The sequence below is a fragment of the Coregonus lavaretus genome, assembly GCF_964263955.1.
Source record: "Coregonus lavaretus genome assembly, chromosome: 9".
Taxonomy (NCBI): domain Eukaryota; kingdom Metazoa; phylum Chordata; class Actinopteri; order Salmoniformes; family Salmonidae; genus Coregonus; species Coregonus lavaretus.
This window is the reverse complement of record NC_139996.1, coordinates 18,410,187-18,435,166: the sequence shown is the minus strand read 5'-3', so window position 1 is coordinate 18,435,166 and position 24,980 is coordinate 18,410,187. Positions and strand designations below refer to the sequence as shown.

The 24,980-nt window shown below is 44.1% G+C and overlaps 1 protein-coding gene across 1 annotated transcript in view; it reads left to right on the top strand.

Moving 5' to 3' along the window:
- LOC311134884 (putative neural-cadherin 2) overlaps positions 1 to 24,980 on the top strand; it is a gene marked incomplete at both ends in the record, with an annotated part of 81,618 nt that overhangs the window by 32,709 nt on the left and 23,929 nt on the right. The window contains 11 exons of the mRNA XM_084168650.1: positions 531 to 2,139; positions 2,941 to 3,034; positions 4,324 to 4,508; positions 6,146 to 6,372; positions 7,434 to 7,711; positions 17,153 to 17,367; positions 18,945 to 19,072; positions 19,261 to 19,388; positions 20,225 to 20,348; positions 20,986 to 21,166; positions 21,584 to 21,750. Coding sequence (XP_084024776.1) covers positions 531 to 2,139; positions 2,941 to 3,034; positions 4,324 to 4,508; positions 6,146 to 6,372; positions 7,434 to 7,711; positions 17,153 to 17,367; positions 18,945 to 19,072; positions 19,261 to 19,388; positions 20,225 to 20,348; positions 20,986 to 21,166; positions 21,584 to 21,750 — 3,336 coding nt within the window. The remainder of the gene's footprint in view (positions 1 to 530; positions 2,140 to 2,940; positions 3,035 to 4,323; positions 4,509 to 6,145; positions 6,373 to 7,433; positions 7,712 to 17,152; positions 17,368 to 18,944; positions 19,073 to 19,260; positions 19,389 to 20,224; positions 20,349 to 20,985; positions 21,167 to 21,583; positions 21,751 to 24,980) is intronic.

Here is a 24,980-nt window from a genome sequence, read left to right as displayed (position 1 = left end):
GTGTTCTTTCTCTAACCTGGGTTTCTGCTTGAGCAGTCAGGTACTGAGGCTCAACCAACCATGTCAAATGCATGCTTCTGTATACTAACTGTACATGTGCTTGCTATAGCTAATGACGACATGTCACTCTACATGTTATTTCTGTCTCTAGCCTGGGTGACTATCTGTTTCAGTTTGAGTCAACACATTGTTTTGTTCATTGACAAGGCAGGAATTAATTTTGAATGCACAAACAGTTAGGTACCCAGGATAATCTTTATCAAGCATAAATATCAAATGCATGCTTCTGTATGTCATGCATGTACATGACTAATCTGCTATCTATTACATAAACAATGGATGAAAAGATAGATTGATGGGATGCTTGCTTATAAAGACAGGCATATGCGCATGCATGCACGCACACACACACACACACACACACACACACACACACACACACACACACACACACACACACACACACACACACACACACACACACACACACTCTTAGATGTTGATTGTTGATGAGTTGGGTGTCTCTCCAGGTGACGGCCACGGACCCAGACAAGGATGCCGACCAGGGAGCCGTGCGCTACTCTCTCCATGGTCAGGGGGCGGACTCTCAGTTTGTGATTAATGAGATCACGGGGGAGATGTATGCCCAGAAGACGCTGGACCGCGAGGAGCGGGCTGTGTGGCGCTTCGTGGTCCTGGCCACAGACGAGGAAGGGGAGGGGCTCACCGGCTTCACTGATGTCATCATCAACGTGTGGGACATCAACGACAATGAGCCCGCTTTCACCTGCGCGCCCGATGGCTGCTATGGCAACGTGGCCGAGAACTCATCCCCAGGTACCTTCGTCATGGAGATGACGGCGGCAGACCTTGACGACACGGCAGTGGGTCAGAACGCCATCCTCACCTATCGTATCATTGAGAACGCCCGTGACGCGGATTCTGAGGACCTATTTACCATCGATGCTAGTACGGGCACCGTCTCCGTGGTGACCGGCGGGCTGGACAGGGAGATGGCAGAGCGGCACCAGCTGGTGGTCGAAGCCAGGGATGGAGGGGACATGGTGGGCACAGCTACCGCCACTATCATCATCGTGGACCTGAACGACCATACCCCCCGGTTCAAAGACGAGTGGTGCGGGGCTCGTGTGTCTGAGAGCAGCCCTCCAGACTCAACCGTGCTGGAGCTGGAAGCTGTGGACCCAGACTCGGGCCCTCACGGCCTGCTGGGCTTCAGTGTCGTGGCGGGGGACCAGGGGGAGAGGTTCTACATGGTGAACCACAGAGCAGAGCAGTCTGGGAGTCTGAGGCTGAGGAAGAGGCTGGACTATGAGAGGCCCGGCGAGCAGCGCTTCAACCTCACCATCCGGGTGGAGGACTCTGACTTCTCCAGCCTCATCCACTGCATCATCCAGGTGGTGGATGAGAATGACCACATCCCCGTGTTCACCCCCACCTCCTACCCCCTCGCCCCTCTTGTGGAGGATGTTGCCGTGGGAACCAGCATCACCCAGGTGATGGCCAGTGACTCAGACTCTGACCTGAATGGGGAAATAGTCTACAGGATCTCCCCGGAGTCAGACCCGTACGGTCATTTCATAGTGGACCGAGACGGCATTGTGACCGTGACCCGCCCGCTGGACAGAGAGACGATTCCCGAGTACCAGCTGGTTGTCATGGCGACAGACCGCGGGAGTCCAGCATTGACGGGGAGCGCCACAGTCCAGCTGAGCCTGTTGGATGTAAATGACAATGGGCCAGAGCTGGAAGTGGCCTACACCCCTGTCCTCTGGGAGAACAGCCCTGCTCCACAGCTGGTGTGGCTCAACCAGACCTCCACCCTGCTCCACGTTATCGACAGGGACTCCCCAGAGAACGGGCCTCCCTTCTCCCTCTCCCTCTTCCGCCTCTACACCCCCGACTTCCATCTGCAGGACCATGGCAATGGCACGGCAACGCTCACCGCGCTACGCCGCTTCGACCGTGAGCGCCAGAGGGAGATCCTCCTGCCCGTGGTCATGACGGACAGCGGCCGTCCGCCAATGACGGTCACCAACACGCTCACCATCACCGTGGGCGACCAGAATGACAACGCCCACCAGGAGGGAGAGAAGGAAATTTATGTTCACAGCCGGAGGGGTGAGTCCAAACCTTCAGTCAACTTTCAGACATTCGTATTCACGAAGTGTCTAAGAGTAGGAGTGTCTAAGAGTAGGCGTGCTGATCTAGGATCACGTCCCCCCTTTTATTCATTATAAACACTCCCAACTCTAAGATGCTTTGTGAATATGGACCCAGGCTTTTACCCAAGTTAGCACAGTATGGAGGTGTTCTTTCTGTCTTTCTGTGTACCTATTCTGTATTGTCTGAATGAGTAATTGATACACCTGAATTGTATATTAACATTTTATTGCAGCATTTCATGATTCTTGATTACAAATCCTTCCTTCGGGCTTAAGAAAATTCTACCCCCACACACTCTTTCCACTCTGCTAATTGTATCTGGCCCTGATGTTAACTTGAACATTATAAGATCTGTGGTGTTCCTCAGGGGTGATTGTTAGGCCCGTTAAAGTTCTGATCATGGACATGGCTTTTTTAGTTTACTTTTCAGTAATTGTGTGAAACACTGCAGCAGCGTTGTTGTTTACCCAGCTGCAGTATGCTGGCACTGGGGCTCGATAATATCATAATCCATACTGAGATAGCCCTGACTTCCTTAAGATCTCAGCGCTCCTCGCATCTCAAGTAGTGGAAGCCTATTCAACCCAGACAGTGGGACTTCACACTCATGAACAGAATAGAAAGAACAGAAACAGCAGAATCACAGAACAGCAGATAAGAAAACGGCTGAAGATAAGCGGCCTGGGGCCTCTATCACGTTCGGTTTGGAAACCGTTGTTTTCAGACAAAATCAAAGTCTTTGTGTGTGTTGGACAGGAAGGATGCGGACTACTTCGCTGGGCAAGGTCTATGCCCCTGATCCTGATGATTGGGACAACAAGACCTACACCTTAGACGCAGGAGGAATGAGGTAGGTGTTATGTTTGTCTGTAACCAGCGTGAGTCATAACAGGACAGTTAATCAGTTAACATGTGAGGGATGCAAATATGTATCCCTATAAATATGACCTACTCTCATCTCACTCAAAGTCTCAGAGTCAAATCTTCCCGAGTGGCGCAGTGGTCTAAGGCACTGCATCACAGTGCTAGCTGTGCCACTAGAGATCCTGGTTCGAATCCAGGCTCTGTCGTAGTCGGCCGCGACCGGGAGACCCATGGGGCTGCGCACAATTGGCCCAGGGTAGGGGAGGGAATGGCCGGCAGGGATGTAGCTCACTTGGTAGAGCATGGCGTTTGCAACGCCAGGGTTGTGGGTTCGATTTCCACGGGGGGCCAGTATGAAAAATAAAAAATGTTATGTATGCACTCACTAACTGTAAGTCGCTCTGGATAAGCGCGTCTGCTAAATGACTAAAATGAAAATGTAAATCAAATCAAGTTAACTAACAGTGAAATGCTTACTTACGGGCCCTTTCCAACGATGCAGAGAGAAAAAATATAAAAATAATAACATGAGGGATAAATACACAATGAGTAACGATAACTTGGCTATATACACAGGGTACCAGTACCGAGTCGATGTGCAGGAGTACAAGGTAATTGAGGTAGAGTGACTAGGCAACAGGATAGACAATAAACAGCAACAGTCAAAGAAATGGTAAGGATGGAGGACTACCACAACTCCTACTTGGCCAACAAGTGCCTCTTGCTCAACATGCACTTAACCCTAATTGCACCTGTAAGTTGCTCTGGATAAGAGCATTTGCTAAATGACTAAAATGTCAAATATGAATGTAATTAGAGCAATTAGAGGATGCATTTGTATCATATCAACTGGTGGACTCGCTGGGGAACAAGGATCAATAATATTTACACCAAGATTGTTTGTAATTTAGCATCTAACACAGTCAGGGAACAGAAGAAAATCCCAATTGCATATTTTACACATTCCTGTTTTATTCATATGCCAATCCCGACCTGTTTCTATGACAACTACCGAGCTCCTTTGGTGGAGATGTAAACAGAATAGCATTTACCTCCCAGCAGGAACAAAATATTTGTATTTCCATTCATTTCCTTTGGTAGTCCAGGGTTGTAGGCACCAAACGGAATAAAACACGGAATAAACACTTAAACAAGGAGGGACTGCTTATTTCCATTTTCTGTTGTCTTTTAAAATGTTTTTTTTTTTTTATCTTCCCTTAATGAATACCACCCAGCCATTTATGTTTTCCACACCATTTATTTCCCCCCCTACAGGTATTTCACTCTAGACAAGAGTACAGGCCACCTGGCCATCAGACAGAACACCCTAGCAGGCAGCTACTATCTCAGAGTGGTCGTGTCGGACGGGGTGTGGCCGGACGTGGTGTCAGGGGTTACAGTTCACGTCCGGGAGCTAGAGGACAAGGCCATCCACTCGTCAGCCTCCCTGCGTCTGACCGGTAAGCTACTGCAGCATGACAACATCGTATTATCTACTCTACAGTTTATGCCATGAGTCATGATTACACTCAGAAAAAAAGGTGCTATCTAGAACCTAAAAGGGTTCTTCACTGTCCCAATAGGGTTCCAGGTAAAACCCTTTTGGTTCCAGGTAGAACCTTTTTGGGTTCAGCAACTAAAGTTGTGCTACTTCAGCTGCTGTTACTCCACAGCAGGGATGCTCTATATGAGATGATAAGTCTGAACCTGTCAACATTAATAACTTTTTCCATTTGTTTTCCTTTCTCTTGCACTCTATCAGTCATCTTTCCACCCACACCAAACGTCAGGCTTTTTATTTTACTTTGTTCGGTTGTTGGAGAGATAGACAATGTAGCTTTCGAGACATTTGTTTGGTTTGAGAAAGACAATAACAGACAAGGTTTTGTCATTAGGATTCAATAATAATATGCCATTTAGCAGACGCTTTTATCCAAAGCGACTTACAGTCATGCGTGCATACATTTTTGTGTATGGGTGGTCCCGGGGATCGAACCCACTACCTTGACATTACAAGCGCCGTGCTCTACCAGCTGAGCTACAGAGGACCACGTCAATCAGGTTGTCAAATGAATTCATGTGGAATCAGCTGCTGCTCTCTGGATCGAAAGAGAAGAAAGAATAAATTAATTATTAAAAAATGAATGAATTAAAAAACATACAGAAACCTGTAGACTTATACACCTTAAAATAGGGAGTATCTCTGGATCTAGAACTGGTACTTTTAAATCTGAGGCTGCACTGTGAGTCAGCAAATTCAATGGATTGGATTTATGTTAAGCTTTTACAAAAGATTGAAATGTTTTACGTCGAATGGGGGGATCTCACCTTCTCACCTTTACAAGCTGTGAGGTATGTACTTTATAACAAATCTATTACGTCAACCTATAGTCCCTATCACAAAAAAGCAGCAGTGTGTATCACACCTCTGCTGCCGTTTTCACAAGCGTGAAGTTTAATGTCTTGGTCTTTTGGCTCTCTCTGGGCAAATCCCAATTGTAAAGGTCAATTTCAAAACTGCCAGGTTAGTCCATGACATTTGAAAATCCATTTTATGAATAGACTGCAAGGCTATTAGGCTTGCCAGGGCATCAATTTCACTTTGTAGAGATTAAAGATGACGTTTTCCACCCTCTCCGATATTATTAGAAGAGATGCATTGCATTGCTAATGCTTCGACCTCTAAATCTATTTGACAGTGAGGCCGTCAATGTTTTATACTGGAGCCAAGAATCGGTCTCAGTGGAAATAATTAGAGAACGGTAAGTTAAATAGTTTCACCACATGATTGAGTGAATCAATGTGAGGCCAGTATAGATCAATCGAGAGGAATGTTGGAAATTCTATTTGCTGATGGAACCAAGACTGAGTTCACTTTGATCAACTTCCCTTGTCAGTGAATAGTGAATGCTCTTGTTTCTATTGCCTGAGGTGTGTTTCTGTGTGTGTGTGTGTGTGTGTGTGTGTGTGTGCGTGCGTGTGTGTGTGTGTGTGTGTGCGTGTGTGTGTGTGTGTGTGTGTGTGTGTGTGTGTGTGTGTGCGTGTGTGTGTGTGTGTGTGTGCGTGCGTATGTGTGTGATGTTTCCCCCTTCTGCAGGCATCACTTCCAGGGAGTTTATTGAGTCCCGGGTGGACGAGAGGAGTCGACAGGGTATGTTCAGGGGCTTCCTGTCTGAACACCTGTCCGTCAGATCAGGGGCAATCAACGTCTTCAGCCTGACAGACGTAGGACCGAACACGCTGGACGTGCGCTTCTCTGTGCACAGCAAAGGCTACCTGCGCCCAGAGAAACTACACGGATACCTGGCGGCGCATACAAAGAAGGTGCACGCCTCAATGTTTTCCTGTCTTGAAGATAGGGATCTTACCTCATACATCTCTTGCTGCAGAGCTTGGTGTTGTCAATATCGTTTCTTTATCAGCCAATAGGTGCAATGTGCATTCATATCTTTTTTATGAATGTTGTTCTCACCAACTCTCCCCCTTCTGTGTTCATAACTGCTTCCTTACTCATTCTCTCTCTCCCTCACCTCATCCCCTCTATCTCTCACTCTCTCGCCGACCCTCCTTTCTCTGTCTGTCTATCTCAGTTCTCATTATTTTATTGAAAATAAATCTGCCATTTTGGAGATGCAGTCTTGTTTCTTTTTAAGTAAATATTTGTATGTCATCACACTCCGTCCTCCCTTACTTCCCTCACCCTCTCTATCTATATCTCTATCTATCTATTTATCTATCTATCTATCTATCTATCTATCTATCTATCTATCTATCTATCTATCTATCTATCTATCTATCTATCTATCTATCTATCTATCTATCTATCTATCTATCTATCTATCTATCTATCTATCTATCTATCTATCTATCTATCTATCTATCTATCTATCTATCTATCTATCTATCTATCTATCTATCTATCTATCTATCTATCTATCTATCTATCTATCTCTCTCTCTCTCTCTCTCTCTCTCTCTCTCTCTCTCTCTCTCTCTCTCTCTCTCTCTCTCTCTCTCTCTCTCTCTCTCTCTCTCTCTCTCTCTCTCTCTCTCTCTCTCTCTCTCTCTCTCTCTCTCTCTCTCTCTCTCTCTCTCTCTCTCTCTCCATCTCTCTCTACCCCCCTCCCTATTTCACTCTCTCGCTCTCTCTCTGTCTTTCCATCTCTCTCTCCCTCTCTCTTTCCCCCCCCCCCCCCCCCCCCTCTCTCTCTCTCTCTCTCTCTCTCTCTCTCTCTCTCTCTCTCTCTCTCTCCATCTCTCTCTCCCTCTCTCTTTCTCTCCCCCCTCTCTCCCTCCCTCACTCTCTTTCTCTCCATCTCTCTCTCTCTCTCCCTCTCTCTCTCCATCTCTCTCTCTATCCCCCCCCCCCCCCGTCCCTTTCCTTAGCTGCAGTCTCTGCTGCAGGTGAACGTGTCCCAGGTAGAGGTGGATGAGTGTGTGTACACAGACTGCAGGCCGGGTGGTGGCTGCTCCACACAGCTCAGCGTCAGTGACACACCCACCCTGGTCGATGCCGGGAACATGGCCCTGGTGTCTGTGACGATGATGTCCTCAGCCGTGTGTGGATGCTCTGCCAGGGACCGTGTCCATCAGGCCTGTTCCTCCTACCCCACAAACCCCTGCTTCAATGGAGGCACCTGCATGGATACCCTCAGTGGGTACAGGTGAGCAGAGAGCAGGGACCAAAGCAACACCATCACCTGAGGACTATGTGAACTGGGTTGTGTTCATTAGGGCACATCATAGCAGAAAACACAAATAAGAGTGTCTTATTGGACATGTGCAGATAGTTCCTCCTTTTTTTATTCTATTTCTGACCTTTTTCTTCCAATTTAACTCTACCGAACATGATCGTCTCCTGTCTTTATTGTATTTAATTTATTACACAAGATAAAGATCCTTTCATCGGAGACAGTTGAGAGATAATTAAGAGAAGGTGATAGAGATAGTCAGGATGAAATCTAGACAGATGGTGATGTGGAGAAAATTATATCATGATCAGAAATGACACTAATCAGAATACATTACAGAAGAAGAATGACGATAAATTCAGGGCAAAGAAAATCTACAGTTTGATGATCAATTACCTCCTAATAAAAACATTTTGTGATGCAATTGACATTTGAGTCATTTAGCAGACGCTCTTATCCAGAGCGACTTAAAATTATTGAGTGCATACATTTTCATACTGGCCCCCCGTGGGAGATATATACTAGAGCCTTGAACGCTAAGCATATACAGTAGTCAGAAATCAATAAAAAAAGTACAAGGCCCCACGTGGGTGTATCACAGAGGAAACAGCATGGAGCTAATTTAAAGATGAGAATTTGTAGGATTTAAGAAATGTGAGATTACAACAAGCACTACCCACCCCTCTCCCAAGTGCTGACAACTTTTCAGAATCCCACTTAATACCATTTACATGAACATGTAAAGTTAAATTAGCCAGACAGACGCACAGGCAGAAGCGCACGTCCGCCTTAAAACCTTAGAACATGAAGATCACACTCATGGAGTGTGTCTCAGAGCCCTATGGGCACTAGTCAAAAGCATGCTGCGGTTTTTATCTGCCACATCTGCTGCAGTCTGCAGTCTTGTGAGAGAGCCCTAGTCAGAATATGGATGCTGCTATATAACCCAATGTGTATTCAGAATGTGTGTGAAAAATCCAATTTTGGGGCCATCCCATGTAGAGAGAGCTTAATATCCAGACTGAGACATTGGCCTTATCAGATCGTGTCAGTCAGAGGAAGAAACATGCCCTGTGCTCTGGAGTCTGGATTGGCATTGCTCTCTGGAGTCACATGGAGAACGCCAGGGAAGGTGTGTTTGTGTTTGTGTATGTGTGTGTAGTGTGTTCTTTCGTCCATGTGTGTATGTCCCGTCTCTCTCTGTATGGATCAGTATTCCTGACATGTCTTGGCCCTCTATAGAATAAATAGAGTTGGAGACATTGAGAAAGAGAGAAAACAGCCCTTAACTGTACATAGCAGAGCCATCCACTCAGATACAACGCCACATGAAAATAAATGACTCTGACATTATCTACCAAGCCCAGTTATTCTCACATCACATTTTGCCAGGGGTCTGCACTGTTTGGGATCGAAAGTGATGTTTTTCTCCCTGCTTGTATTTATTTTCTCATTTCTTTGATTCCGGTTTACGGCTAGTAGGCATGCAGATTCACTAGTGGAGGCATACAATAAAGAAGTGGAGAAATAGCATGAAGAAGTGGAGGAATAGCATGAAGAAGTGGAGGAATAGCATGAAGAAGTGGATTAATAGCATGAAGAAGTGGAAGAATAGCATGAAGAAGTGGAAGAATAGCATGAAGAAGTGGAAGAATAGCATGAAGAAGTGGAAGTGGAAGAATAGCATGAAGAAGTGGAAGAATAGCATGAAGAAGTGGAGGAATAGCATGAAGAAGTGGAGGAATAGAATGAAGAAGTGGAAGAATAGCATGAAGAAGTGGAGGAATAGCATGAAGAAGTGGAAGAATAGCATGAAGAAGTGGAGGAATAGCATGAAGAAGTGGAAGAATAGCATGAAGAAGTGGAGGAATAGCATGAAGAAGTGGAGGAATAGCATGAAGAAGTGGAGGAATAGCATGAAGAAGTGGAAGAATAGCATGAAGAAGTGGAAGAATAGCATGAAGAAGTGGATGAATAGCATGAAGAAGTGGAAGAATAGCATGAAGAAGTGGAAGAATAGCATGAAGAAGTGGAGTAATAGCATAAAGAAGTGGAAGAATAGCATTAAGAAGTGAAGGAATAGCATGAAGAAGTGGATGAATAGCATGAAGAAGTGGAAGAATAGCATGAAGAAGTGGAAGAATAGCATGAAGAAGTAGAAGAATACCATGAAGAAGTGGAAGAATAGCATGAAGAAGTGGAAGAATAGCATGAAGAAGTGGAAGAATAGCATGAAGAAGTGGAAGTGGAAGAATAGCATGAAGAAGTGGAGGAATAGCATGAAGAAGTGGAAGAATAGCATGAAGAAGTGGAGGAATAGCATGAAGAAGTGGAGGAATAGCATGAAGAAGTGGAGGAATAGCATGAAGAAGTGGAAGAATAGCATGAAGAAGTGGAAGAATAGCATGAAGAAGTGGATGAATAGCATGAAGAAGTGGAAGAATAGCATGAAGAAGTGGAAGAATAGCATGAAGAAGTGGAGTAATAGCATAAAGAAGTGGAAGAATAGCATGAAGAAGTGGAGGAATAGCATGAAGAAGTGGATGAATAGCATGAAGAAGTGGAAGAATAGCATGAAGAAGTGGAAGAATAGCATGAAGAAGTGGAAGAATAGCATGAAGAAGTGGAGGAATAGCATGAAAAAGTGGAGGAATAGCATGAAGAAGTGGAAGAATAGCATGAAGAAGTGGAAGAATAGCATGAAGAAGTGGAAGAATAGCATGAAGAAGTGGAAGAATAGCATGAAGAAGTGGAAGTGGAAGAATAGCATGAAGAAGTAGAATAATAGCATGAAGAAGTGGAAGTGGAAGAATAGCATGAAGAAGTAGAAGAATACCATGAAGAAGTGGAAGAATAGCATGAAGAAGTGGAGGAATAGCATGAAGAAGTGGAAGAATAGCATGAAGAAGTAGAAGAATACCATGAAGAAGTGGAAGAATAGCATGAAGAAGTGGAAGAATAGCATGAAGAAGTGGAAGAATAGCATGAAGAAGTGGAGGAATAGCATGAAGAAGTGGAAGAATAGCATGAAGAAGTGGAGGAATAGCATGAAGAAGTGGAGGAATAGCATGAAGAAGTGGAGGAATAGCATGAAGAAGTGGAAGAATAGCATGAAGAAGTGGAAGAATAGCATGAAGAAGTGGATGAATAGCATGAATAAGTGGAAGAATAGCATGAAGAAGTGGAAGAATAGCATGAAGAAGTGGAGTAATAGCATAAAGAAGTGGAAGAATAGCATTAAGAAGTGAAGGAATAGCATGAAGAAGTGGATGAATAGCATGAAGAAGTGGAAGAATAGCATGAAGAAGTAGAAGAATACCATGAAGAAGTGGAAGAATAGCATGAAGAAGTGGAAGAATAGCATGAAGAAGTGGAAGAATAGCATGAAGAAGTGGAAGTGGAAGAATAGCATGAAGAAGTGGAGGAATAGCATGAAGAAGTGGAAGAATAGCATGAAGAAGTGGAGGAATAGCATGAAGAAGTGGAGGAATAGCATGAAGAAGTGGAGGAATAGCATGAAGAAGTGGAAGAATAGCATGAAGAAGTGGAAGAATAGCATGAAGAAGTGGATGAATAGCATGAAGAAGTGGAAGAATAGCATGAAGAAGTGGAAGAATAGCATGAAGAAGTGGAGTAATAGCATAAAGAAGTGGAAGAATAGCATGAAGAAGTGGAGGAATAGCATGAAGAAGTGGATGAATAGCATGAAGAAGTGGAAGAATAGCATGAAGAAGTGGAAGAATAGCATGAAGAAGTGGAAGAATAGCATGAAGAAGTGGAGGAATAGCATGAAAAAGTGGAGGAATAGCATGAAGAAGTGGAAGAATAGCATGAAGAAGTGGAAGAATAGCATGAAGAAGTGGAAGAATAGCATGAAGAAGTGGAAGAATAGCATGAAGAAGTGGAAGTGGAAGAATAGCATGAAGAAGTAGAATAATAGCATGAAGAAGTGGAAGTGGAAGAATAGCATGAAGAAGTAGAAGAATACCATGAAGAAGTGGAAGAATAGCATGAAGAAGTGGAGGAATAGCATGAAGAAGTGGAAGAATAGCATGAAGAAGTAGAAGAATACCATGAAGAAGTGGAAGAATAGCATGAAGAAGTGGAAGAATAGCATGAAGAAGTGGAAGAATAGCATGAAGAAGTGGAGGAATAGCATGAATAAGTAAAGGAATCAGCCATGTCACCCATGATACAAGTCAGTATTTGAGATCCATCCAGAGACTGAAAAACAGCTTCTATCTCAAGGCCATCAGACTGGGATAGGATAAAGTAATCCTTCTAACCCCCCCCCCCCCCCCCCCCCCCAAAAAAAAACTTTGTAAAGTGGTTATCTCACTGGCTATAAGGTGAATGCACCAATTTGTAAGTCGCTCTGGATAAGAGCGTCTGCTAAATGACGTAAATGTAAAATGTAAATGGACGGCAGGTAGCTTAGTGGTTAAGAGCGTAGTGCCAGTAACCGAAAGGTCGCTGGTTCTAATCCCCGAGCCAACTAGGTGAAAAATCTGTCGATGTGCCCTTGAGCAAGGCACTTAACCCTAATTGCTCCTGTAAGTCGCTCTGGATAAGAGCGTCTGCTAAATGACAAAAATAAAATAAATAAATAAATTAAATAGCCATCACTAACTGGCCTCCACCCAGTACCCTGCCCTGAACTTAGTCACTGTCACTAGCCGGCCACCACCCTGCTGTCCTATGTACATAGGCATGGAATCACTGGTAACTTTAATAATGGAACACTGGTCACTTTAACACTGGTCACTTGAATTATGTTTACATATTGTTTTACTCATTTCACATGTACAGTATATACTGTATTCTAGTAAATGGCATCCTATTCAACTATTGCTTTATATATACTATTATATCCTACGTATTCTACAGATATACTAAATATTCTATCCACATACTGTCCATAATGTCTATTCATCCCATCACATATATAAATATTACTCGTCTGATATACATTGCTCGTCCTAATATTTATAGATTTCTTAATTCCATTATTTTAAATCAAATCAAATCAACTTTTATTTGTCACATGTGCCAAATACAACAGGTGTAGGCCTTACCATGAAATGCTTACTTACGAGCCCTTAACCAACAACGCAGTTCAAGAAATAGAGTTAAGAATATATTTACTAAATAAACTAAAGTAAAAAATGAAATGAAAAGTAACACAATAAAATAACAATAACGAGGCTATATACAGGGGGTACCATTACCGAGTCAATGTGCGGGGGTACAGGTTAGTCAAGGTAATTTGTACATATAAGTAGTGGTAAAGTGACTATGCATAGATAATAAACAGCGAGTAGTAGCAGTGTAAAAACAAAGGGTGGGGGGGTGTCAATGCAAATAGTCCGGGTGGCCATTTGATTAATTGTTCAGCAGTCTTATGGCTTGGGGGGTAGAAGCTGTTAAGGAGCCTTTAGGACCTAGACTTGGCGCTCCGGTACCGCTTGCCATGCGGTAGCAGAGAGAACAGTCTATGACTTGGGTGACTGGAGTCTTTGACAATTTTTTGGGCCTTCCTCTGACACCGCCTAGTATATAGGTCCTGGATGGCAGGAAGCTTAGCCCCAGTGATGTACTGGGCTGTACGCAGTACCCTCTGTAGCGCATTATGGTCGGATGCCGAGCAGTTGCCATACCAGGCGGTGATACAAATGGTCAGGATGCTCTCAATGGTGCAGCTGTATAATTTTTTGAGGAACTGGGGACCCATGCCAAATCTTTTCAGTCTCCTGAGGGGGAAAAGGCGTTGTTGTGCCCTCTTCACGACTTTCTTGGTGTGTTTGGACCATGATAGTTTGTTGGTGATGTGGACACCAAGGTACTTGAAACTCTCGACCCGCTCCACTACAGCCCCGTCGATGTGAATGGGGGAGTGTTCGGCCCTCCTTTTCCTGTAGTCCATGATCATCTCCTTTGTCTTGCTCACGTTGAGGGAGAGGTTGTTGTCCTTGCACCACACTGCCAGGTCTCTGACCTCCTCCCTATAGGCCGCCTCATCGTTGTCGGTGATCAGGCCTACCACCGTTGTGTCGTCAGCAAACTTAATGATGGTGTTGGAGTCATGCTTGGCCACGCAGTCGTGGGTGAACAGGGAGTACAGGAGGGGACTAAGCATGCACCCCTAAGGGGTCCCAGTGTTGAGGATCAGCGTGGCAGATGTGTTGTTGCCTACCCTTACCACCTGGGGGGCGGCCCGTCAGGAAGTCAAGGATCCAGTTGCAGAGGGAGGTGTTTAGTCCCAGGGTCCTTAGCTTAGTGATGAGCTTTGTGGGCACTATGGTGTTGAACGCTGAGCTGTAGTCAATGAACAGCATTTTCGCATAGGTGTTTTTTTTGTCCAGGTGGGAAAGGGCAGAGTGGAGTGCGATTGAGATTGCGTAATCTGTGGATCTGTTGGGGCAGTATGCGAATTGGAGTAGGTCTAGGGTTTCCGGGAAGATGGTGTTGATGTGAGCCATGACCAACCTTTCAAAGCACTTCATGGCTACCGACGTGAGTGCTACGGGGCGGTAGTCATTTAGGCAGGTTACCTTCGCTTTCTTGGGCACAGGGACTATGGTGGTCTGCTTGAAACATGTAGGTATTACAGACTCGGTCAGGGAGAGGATGAAAATGTCAGTGAAGACACTTTCCAGCTGGTCCGCGCATGCTCTGAGTACATGTCCTGGTAATCTGCCTTGTGAATGTTGACCTGTTTAAAGGTCTTGCTCACATCGGCTACGGAGAGTGTGATCACACAGTCTTCCGGAACAGCTGGTGCTCTCATGCATGCTTCAGTGTTGCTTGCCTCGAAGCGAGCATAAAAGGCATATAACTCGTCTGGTAGGCTCGCATCACTGGGCAGCTCGCGGCTAGGTTTCCCTTTGTAGTCCGTAATAGTTTGCAAGCCCTGCCACATCTGACGAGCATCAGAGCCGGTGTAGTAGTAGGATTCAATCTTAGTCCTGTATTGACGCTTTGCCTGTTTGATGGTTCGTCTGAGGGCATAGCGGGATTTCTTATAAGCGTCCGGATTAGTGTCCTGCTCCTTGAGCCTTTAGCTCGGTGTGGATGTTGCCTGTAATCCATGGCTTCTGGTTGGGATATGTTCGTACGGTCACTGTGGGGACAACCTCGTCGATGCAATTATTGAAGAAGCCGGTGACTGAGGTGGTATACTCCTCAATGCCATGGGATGAATCCCGGAACATATTCCAGTCTGTGCTAGCAAAACAGTCCTGTAGCATAGCATCCGTGTCATCTGACCACTTCCGTATTGAGCGAGTCACTGGTACTTCCTGCTTTAGTTTTTGCTTGTAAGCAGGAATCAGGAGGATATAATTATGGTCAGATTTGCCAAATGGAGGGCGAGGGAGAGATTTGTATGTGTCTTTGTGTGTGGAGTAAAGGTGTTCTAGAGTTTATTTTCCTCTGGTTGCACGTGACATGAGGTAAAACTGATTTATGTTTGCCTGCATTAAAGTCCTCGGCCACTAGGAACGCCGCTTCTGGATGACCATTTTCTAGTTTGCTTATGGCCTCACTGAGTGCGGTCTTAGTGCCAGCATTGGTTTGTGGTGGTAAATAGACGGCTACGAAAAATATAGATGAAAACTCTCTTGGTAGATAGTGTGGTCTACAGCTTATCATGAGGTACTCTACCTCAGGCGAGCAATACCTCGAGACTTCTTTAATATTAGACATAGCCCACCAGCTGTTATTGACAAATAGACACACACCACCACCCCTCATCTTACCAGACGCAGCAGTTCTGTCCTGCCGATGCACGGAAAATCCAGCCAACTGAATATTATCCGTGTCGTCGTTCAGCCACGACTCGGTGAAACACAAGATATTACAGTTTTTAATGTCCTGTTGGTAGGATAGTCTCGAACGGAGCTCATAAAGTTTATTCAGTGATTGCACGTTGGCCAATAGAACGGATGGTAGAGGCCACTCGCCGACTAATTTTCACAAGGCACCCCGATTTCTGCCCCCTGTACCTCCATATTTTCTTCACGCGAATGATGGGGTTTGGGCCTGGTCTTGGAGAAGCAGTATATCCTTTGATTCATTATATAAAAAATCTTCATCCAGTTCGAGGTGAGTAATCGCTGTTCTGATATCCAGAAGCTCTTTTCGGTCATAAGAGATGGTAGCAGCAACATTATGTACAAAATAAGTTACAAACAATGCGAAGAAACACACAAAATAGCACATTTGGTTAGGAGCCATCCCCTCTGGCGCCATGGTATTGCTTTTAGATTTGTGTGTGCTGTTGTGAATTGTTAGATATTACTGCACTGTTGGAGCTACGAACACAAGCATTTCACTACACCCGCAATAACGTCTGCTAAATATGTGTTTACGACCAATAAAATTCGATTTGATTTATGATTTGATTTGATGTCTGTCAGAAGATGATGTGGAAACCGGCCACTATGGTTAACAGTGAGCCCTGTTACCTTCAAGTAGGTTTTGGTTTTGCTAGGGTGTTGGGGATGGGATAGGAGATGGGCATAAGTATCTGCCTCTGATTCCAAAGGTTGCACGTTCAAATCTTTTTGGGATTTTTGTTTTAAGCCTTTCCCAAACCTTAACCCTTACCTTAACCATTCGGAGTTAATGCCTAACTTTAAGATTTCGGAGTTAATGCCTAAACTTAACCCTAACTTTAAACATTCTGAGTTAAACCTAAAACACTTCGAAATTTGAAGTTTGCAACAACTTCGAAATTTGATGTTTGGATTAACGTCTAATTCTGACGTGATACTGTGAGAGCTAGTTGGGAGGAATACCATGAAGAAGTGGAGGAATAGCATGAAGAGGCACTCTAGCTGATTTATCTGTGATTACCTCTCCTTTCCCTTCCTTTGCCTTGATTATAGACTAGAGCGCTTCTATGGACCACTGCTAGCACAACACACACATGCACTTCATCATGCCAGGGAATCTGTACAGCAGAGTAATGGAACAGAAACAAGGAGAGATTGAGAATCAGTGATACTGTAGGGTGCCTAGAAAAGTATGAATCATGTTCTTAATCATGTTTGAACAAAGGGATCTGATGTGCTGCTGAACAGTTGTAAGAGGTTTTTCAGCAACGAAACCTGTTTCGGCTCACAGGCTAAACAATGTGATAAGGCTATCTAATGTATTAAATGCAGTATTTTATATATACTTGATGTGTTTCATGCCTAATGCACTAGCAGCAACTGTATGTAGTGTGTTTTATTAGTCCTATTCTCCTGTCTGTCTAGGAGCCACTGTATGTTGTCATTTGTAAAGATAGACACGTCCCACAGCACTTTACACGCAGCGATATGACAGTAGAGTCAGCCCCATCATAATGTTTCAATAGGGAAAAATCACTGTTAATGTTCTCTGGGGTGCTTTTGTTTCATGCCACCACAGGTGCCAGTGCCCACCGCAGTACGAGGGTCCTGAGTGCCAGCAGACGAGGCAAAGTTTCCTTGGCAACGGCTATGCCTGGTTTCCTCCCATAAGGCCGTGCTTTGATAGCCATCTCTCCCTGGAGTTCATCACAGAGGCTGAGGACGGCCTGCTGCTCTACAGCGGGCCCCTGGCCACCCTGCAGCCCGGAGACCCAGAGGACTACATGGCTATAGGTAGGGTAATGTGTTACCCACCCAGGATTTGAACCCGGGTCATGGAAATCACAAAAGCCCTCTGAGCTAAAGCCTAGGCATTAACTGGAAGCTACTGTAACTCAGGATTTTAGGTCTCAGGCAAGGTTACTCATCATCTTGGGATTTGAACTTGGGTCGTCCGCGTGCCTCAATATGACACATTAGCCCTCTGAGCTAAGAGCTAGGCATTAGCTGGGAGCTAACTTGTTTTTTGGGGGATTCAAGCAAGGTTATTCATCAGCCTAATATGGTTTACCAAACCACCTCTGTTACACAATGGCAAATGTATACTGTCGCTGCCTCCCAGTCCAACCGAGGTGCATGAATTGGTCATCCCCAAAACCAACACCTCATTTGGCCGCCATTCCTTCCAGTTCTCTGCTGCCAATGACTGGAACGAACTGCAAAAATCTCTGAAGCTGGAGACTCTTATCTCCCTCACTAACTTTAAGCATCAGTTGCCAGAGCACCTTACTGATCACTGCACCTGTACACAGCCATTCTGAAATTAGCCCACCCAACTACCTCATCCCCATATTGTTATTTATTTTGCTCATTTGCACCCCAGTATCTCTATTTGCACATCATCTCTTGTACATCTATCATTCCAGTGTTAATACTAATTGTAATTATTTTGCACTATGGCCTATTTATTGCCTTACCTCCATAACTTGCTACATTTGCACACACTGTATATATATATTTTCTGTTGTATTTTTGACTTTATGTTTTGTTTTACCCCATATGTAACTCTGTGTTGTTGTTTTTATCGCACTGCTTTGCTTTATCTTGGCCAGGTCGCAGTTGTAAATGAGAACTTGTTCTCAACTGGCTTACCTGGTTAAATAAAGGTGAAATAAAAATAAAAAATAAAAATGGTTTATTGGTTGACTTTCTCATCATCGTAGACCAAGATAATGGTCCATACCTTTGGGATGAACTATATATGGTGTGGTACCGGAGCGCCAAGTCTAGGTCCAAAAGGCTCCTTAACAGCTTCTACCCCCCAAGCCATAAGACTGCTGAACAATTAATCAAATGGCCACCTGGACTATTTGCACTGACACCCCCCCCCCCCCACCCTTTGTTTTTACATTGTTGCTACTCGCTGTTTATTATCAATGCATGGTCACTTTACCCCTACCTACATGTACAAATTACCTCGACTAACCTGTACCCCCGCACATTGACTCGGTACCGATATCCCCTATATGTAGCCTTTATTGTGTTACTTTTTTAATTTAATTTTTTACTTTTATTTTATTTAGTAAATATTCTTAAAACTGCATTGTTGGTTAAGGGCTTGTAAGTAAGCATTTCACGGTAAGGTTTACACCTGTTGTATTCGGTGCATGTGACAAATAACATTTGATTTGATTTTGATATATACCGTTTCATGTAAAGTATGCATATTTGTATGAATTGACTATTTGACACTGAACAACATCCCTCTAAGAGTATAAGAAGAGCATCCTACACCACTGTTGAACTTTGACCCTTTAAATCTGTAGGTGGAATGGCATAGTGCTGATATTGATGACCTCTCTTCTCCTCAGAGCTGATTGGTGGGACACCCAGTCTGAAGATCAACCACGGGTCTGGGACCCTGGTCCTGCAGTTGCAGGGCAACGTGGCTGTGTCCGACAGACGCTGGCACCGACTGGATGTTAGGAGCAACAGTAAAGTAAATGGACTATTAGATGGCTGTATTCACTTCCCCCAACACATTCTTTCATGTTCTTACGTGTGTGTGTGTGTGTATGTGGGTGTGTGTGTATGTGTATGTGTGTACGCACACACACATGCCCACACACACCCACACACACAGACACACAAGATTGTCACCTCGCTCCTCTTCTCTGGGGTTTTCAGGATGTGCATTTCACCCTGGACCGCTGCTCCAGTGCCATCATTATGGAGGCTGAGGGCGTGGACAGCTGGGCCATGACCGAGGACCGCTCCTCCTGTGAGGTCAGAGGAGTCACGCCTAATAGGGACAGGTAATGTTCTCCTCAGAACCCCGCCCCTTGGGACGTCACACCAATCACACCTGCTAGCCAAGGCATTGTGGATGGACAAAATGGTTCCTCTGAAAGGCATAACAAAAACTACAACCCTCCATCCACAATTCATTCATGGTTATCTGTGATCATGGTAGCATCCACAGTCATGTAGAAGTGTTCACAAACATATTCTATTCTTATTTACAGTAAAAGTGACTCCAAAATGACACATTACAATATTTACCATTCATTTCTATTGGGCACAACATAATCTGAAACACACCAAAACAAACTGCAAATGCACAAGCTTGATGTAGTCATTGCGTGCTAGGAATACAGGACCAAATACTAAACTTTTGACTACTTTAATACACATATAAGTTAATTTGTCCAAATACTTATGGCACCTTCAAATGGGGGGACTAGATACATAAAGAGCCTTCATTTCTAAACGGTAAAACAGATATGTACGAAAATACCAGAAACATTTGATCTCAAATCCAAAATATGGAGTATAGAGCCAAAAAAACGTTTAGCTTCACTGTCAAAATAAATACGTAGGAGAATGTATATCATGTGTATATGGCAAATAAACAAACGTGAACTTGAACTTGAACTTGATGGATGGATGGATGGATGGATGGATGGATGGATGGATGGATGGATGGATGGATGGATGGATGGATGGATGGATGGATGGATGGATGGATGGATGGATGGATGGATGGATGGATGGATGGATGGATGGATGGATGGATGGATGGATGGATGGATGGATGGATGGATGGACGGAATGGTCAGGCATTGACAGTGAAGTGTGTCCTCCTCCACAGGTACCTGAATGGTAGTCAGGTGTTGCAGCTAGGTGGGGTCAACGAGAACATGTCCTATGAGTATCCACAGCTACAGCACAAGCACTTCACTGGGTGTCTGCGCAACCTGGTTGTGGACAGTAAGGTAAGACACACAAGTCTACAGCTCTGCCCTAAAACACTAACAAGAAAATAGTCTACCTCTCTAACTCCATCTCGGCTCTAGACATTGCAGTTTTATTTATTTTCTCACACCTTGACCTGTTTGGTTGACTCGCTGGAAGGTGTCTTTAAAAATGAGAGTTCAAGAGGATATGTAAATGTGAGCTCAAGGCTAAGCTGGGAGTATCTTCTGAATGCTGATGTCTCTCAGTCATCACATTCCTCTTTAGTCAGGCTCTATCAATGCTGTCAGACAGGTTACATGTACTGGTAGAATGTATTCTCCTTCAAGTTCTTTCTCTAATGTATGCCCATGATCTTTGTGCCTCTACTTTAGGCTTCAGAAAAGGATGTATTGTGCATTATTGAAGATACACCTAAAATCTCTCTCTCTCTCTCTCTCTCTCTCTCTCTCTCTCTCTCTCTCTCTCTCTCTCTCTCTCTCTCTCTCTCCCTTATTCTTTTCTCTCTCTCGCCCTAATTTTTTCAAATTTGTTCTCTGTCTCTCTTCTCTCTCCCTCCACATCTCTCTTTCTCCCTCTCTCTTTCCCAATCACCCTCCATCTGTCTCTCTCCTTCCCCTCATTCCTCCCTCCCCTCTAACTCTCCCTCTCTTCCAGCTCTATGACCTTGGCTCTCCCTCGGAGTCCTCCAGCACTGCCCCAGGCTGCGCTCTGACTGATGGGAACTGTATGAACATGGGGGTACAAGTCTGTGGCGCCAGGGGGCGCTGTAACGGGCAGTGGGACTCCTTCAGCTGCCGATGTGGGCCCGGGTACACAGGGATCCACTGTGAAGACGGTATGTCCTTAGAGAATATACAGTCGGATTATAACGGGTGTTGTCTCTGGGTATCATAAGGTGTAGAGTGGACTACATTGCATAGCAGAGTCCTAATATGGGATGTATGTTTTGTTTTCCACCAATATCTAAATGCCATAGCTTTGAATTCTAGGTTTAGCACTCCTGTTAGAGTCAAGATTTAACTATTTTTTAATTGTCCTATCTTGTGGAATGGAAATGTGTCTTAAGGCTTTACATGCATGGCTCACACGTAAGATGACTGTGTTTGGCTCCTCTCACATATGTGAATTGTCTTGAATTGTCTACTGAGTGCATACAGTAGTAGGTACAGTATAATTAATTAATAATATACTGTATTTGAAGCCCTCATTGTATCTCTATTCAACTCTATGTTTTTCTCTCTTGAACTGACAGAAGTCCCAGAGTTCTCCTTCAATGGGAGGAGCCATGTCCAGTACCAGGTGGGCTGGTCACTCCCCACTCGTCACACCAGCGTGCAGCTCCAGGTGCGAACCCACGCCCCCAGCGGTGTCCTCTTCAGCCTCCTCTCCCAGGAGCAGAATGAATACTTACGTCTGGAGGTGAGTCTTGTATTTGTATTTGTATTTATTATGGATCCCCATTAGCTGCTGCCAAGGGTCCAGCAACATAAGACAGTTACATACAGTTTAAAATGCTACATGACGTTACATTTCATAACACCTTACCCAACACATTCAGTGTGTTCCCTCAGGCCACCACGCCACCACAACACATTTACAATACAACATCCATGTGCACGTGTGTGTAGAGTGCATGTCATAATCATGTGTATGTGTGTCTGTGCCTGTGTGTCTCTTCACAGTCCCCGCTGTTCCATAAGGTGTATTTTTATCTGTTTTTTAAATCTGATTTTGCTGCTTGCATCAGTTATCTGATGTGGAATAGAGTTGCATGTAGTCATGGCTCTATGTAGTACTGTGCACCTCCAATAGTCTGTTCTTGACTTGGGGATTGTGACCTTTGGTGGCATGTTTTGTGGGGTATGCATGGGTGTCCGAACTGTGTGCTAGTAGTTTAAACAGACACCTCGGTACATTCAGCATGTCAACACTTCTTACAAAAACAAGTAATGATGAAGTCAATCTCTCCTCCACTTTGAGCCATAAGAGATTTACATGCATATTATTAATGTTAGCGCTCCGTGTACATTTAAGGGCCAGCCGTGCTGCCCTGTTCTGAGCCAATTGTAATTTTCTGAGGTCCCTCTTTGTGGCACCTGACCACACGACTTAACAGTAGTCTAGGTGTGACAAAACTAGAGCCTGTTGGACCTACCTTGTTGATAGTGTTGTTAAAAAGGCAGAGCAGCGCTTTATTATGGACAGACTTCTCCCCGTCTTAGCTACTGTTGTATCAACATGTTTTGACCATTACAGTTTAAAATCCAGGGTTACTCCAAGCAGTTTAGTCACCTCAACTTGCTCAATTTCCACATTATTTATTGCAAGATTTAGTTGAGGTTTATGGTTTAGTGAATGATTTGTCCCAAATACAATGCTTTTAATTTTTTTAATATTTAAGACTAACTGTTGCAGTGATTTCAGTAACTGTAGTAGCTGACGTGTATAGTGTTGAGTCATCCGCATACATAGCCACACTGGCTTTACTCAAGGCCAGTGGCATGTCATTAGTAAAGATTTTAAAAAGTGAGGGGCCTAGACAGCTGCCCTGGGGAATTCCTGATTCTACCTGGATTACTTGGTAGAGGCTTCCATTAACCCTCCCGTTGTCCTAGGGTCAAAATGACCCGCCACTATGTTGAACCAACTTTATTTAATTTTTATATTTTTTGGATCATTTGTGAAAAGGAGGCAGTGATACTTTCTTTAAAGTCTCACTGCCTCCTTCTCACAAATGATCCCAAAAATATAAAAATTAAATAAAGTTGGTTCAACACAGTGGCGGGTCATTTTGACCCTAGGACAACGGGAGGGTTAAAGAACACCCTCTGTGTTCTGTTAGACAGGTAACTCTTTATCCACAATATAGCAGGGGGTGTAAATCCATAACACATACATTTTTCCAAGAGCAGACTATGATCGATAATGTCAAAAGCCGTACTGAAGTCTAACAAAACAGCTCCCACAATCTTTTTATCATCAATTTCTCTCAGCCAATCATCAGTCATTTGTGTAAGTGCTGTGCTTGTTGAATGTCCTTCCCTATAAGCGTGCTGAAAGTCTCTTGTCAATTTGTTTACAGTAAAAAAGCATTTTATCTGGTCAAACACATACAAAAAAAATGCAATAGTTTACTAAGGGTTGGTAACAGGCTGATTGGTTGTCTATTTGAGCCAGTAAAGGGGGCTTTACTATTCTTGGGTAGCGGAATTAATTTTACTTCTCTCCAGGCCTGAGGGCACACACTTTCTAGTAGGCTTAGATTGAAGATATGGCAAATAGGAGTGGCAATATCGTCGGCTATTACCCTCAGTAATTTAACATCCAAGTTGTCAGACCCCGGTGGCTTGCCATTGTTGACAAACAACAATGTCAGTTTACCAAATTCAAAATTACAATTCTTGTCTTTCATTATTTGATCAGTTATACTTGGATGTGTAGTGTCAGCGTTTGTTGCTGGCATGTCATGCCTAAGTTTGCTAATCTTGCCAATTATTAAAGTAGTTGGCAATATCAGTGGGTTTTGTGATGAATGAGCCATCGATTCAATGAATGATGGAGCTGAGTTTGCCTTTTTGCCCAAAATGTCATTTAAGGTGCTCCAAAGCTTTTTTTCTATCATTCTTTATGTCATTTATCTTTCTTTCATAGTGTAGTTTCTTCTTCTTTTTATTCAGTTTAGTCACATGATTACTCAATTTGCAGCACGTTTGCCATTCGGCAGGTAGCCTGGCGGGTAGGAGCGTTGGGCCAGTAACCAAAAGGTTGCTGGATTGAATCCCCGAGCTGACAAGTTAAAAATCTGTCCTTCTGCCCCTGAGCAAGGCAGTTAACCCACTGTTCCCCGGATGTGGATGTCGATTAAGGCAGCCCCCCGCACCTCTCTGATTTAGAGGGGTTGGGTTAAATGTGGAAAATGCATTCAGTTGTACAACTGACTAGGTATCATCCTTTCTTTTCCCCAATCAGTTGTGCAGCCAGATTTATTTGCCATTCCTATTGCCTCATCCCTCTCAACCATACCATTTTTTCAATTCCTCATCAATCCACGGGGATTTAACAGTTTTTACAGTCATTTTCTTAATGGGTGTATGCTTATTAATAACTGGGATAAGCAATTTCATAAATGTGTCAAATTGCAGCGTCTGGTTGCTCCTCATTACACACCACAGACCAACAAATATTATTTACATCAACAACATAGGAATCACAACAAAACTTATTGAATGACCTCTTATACACTGCTCAAAAAAATAAAGGGAACACTTAAACAACACAATGTAACTCCAAATCAATCACACTTCTGTGAAATCAAACTGTCCACTTAGGAAGCAACACTGATTGACAATAAATTTCACATGCTGTTGTGCAAATGGAATAGACAACAGGTGGAAATGATAGGCAATTAGCAAGACACCCCCAATAAAGGACTGGTTTTGCAGGTGGTGACCACAGACCACATCTCAGTTCCTATGCTTCCTGGCTGATGTTTTGGTCACTTTTGAATGCTGGCGGTGCTTTCACTCTAGTGGTAGCATGAGACGGAGTCTACAACCCACACAAGTGGCTCAGGTAGTGCAGCTCATCCAGGATGGCACATCAATGCGAGCTGTGGCAAGAAGGTTTGCTGTGTCTGTCAGCGTAGTGTC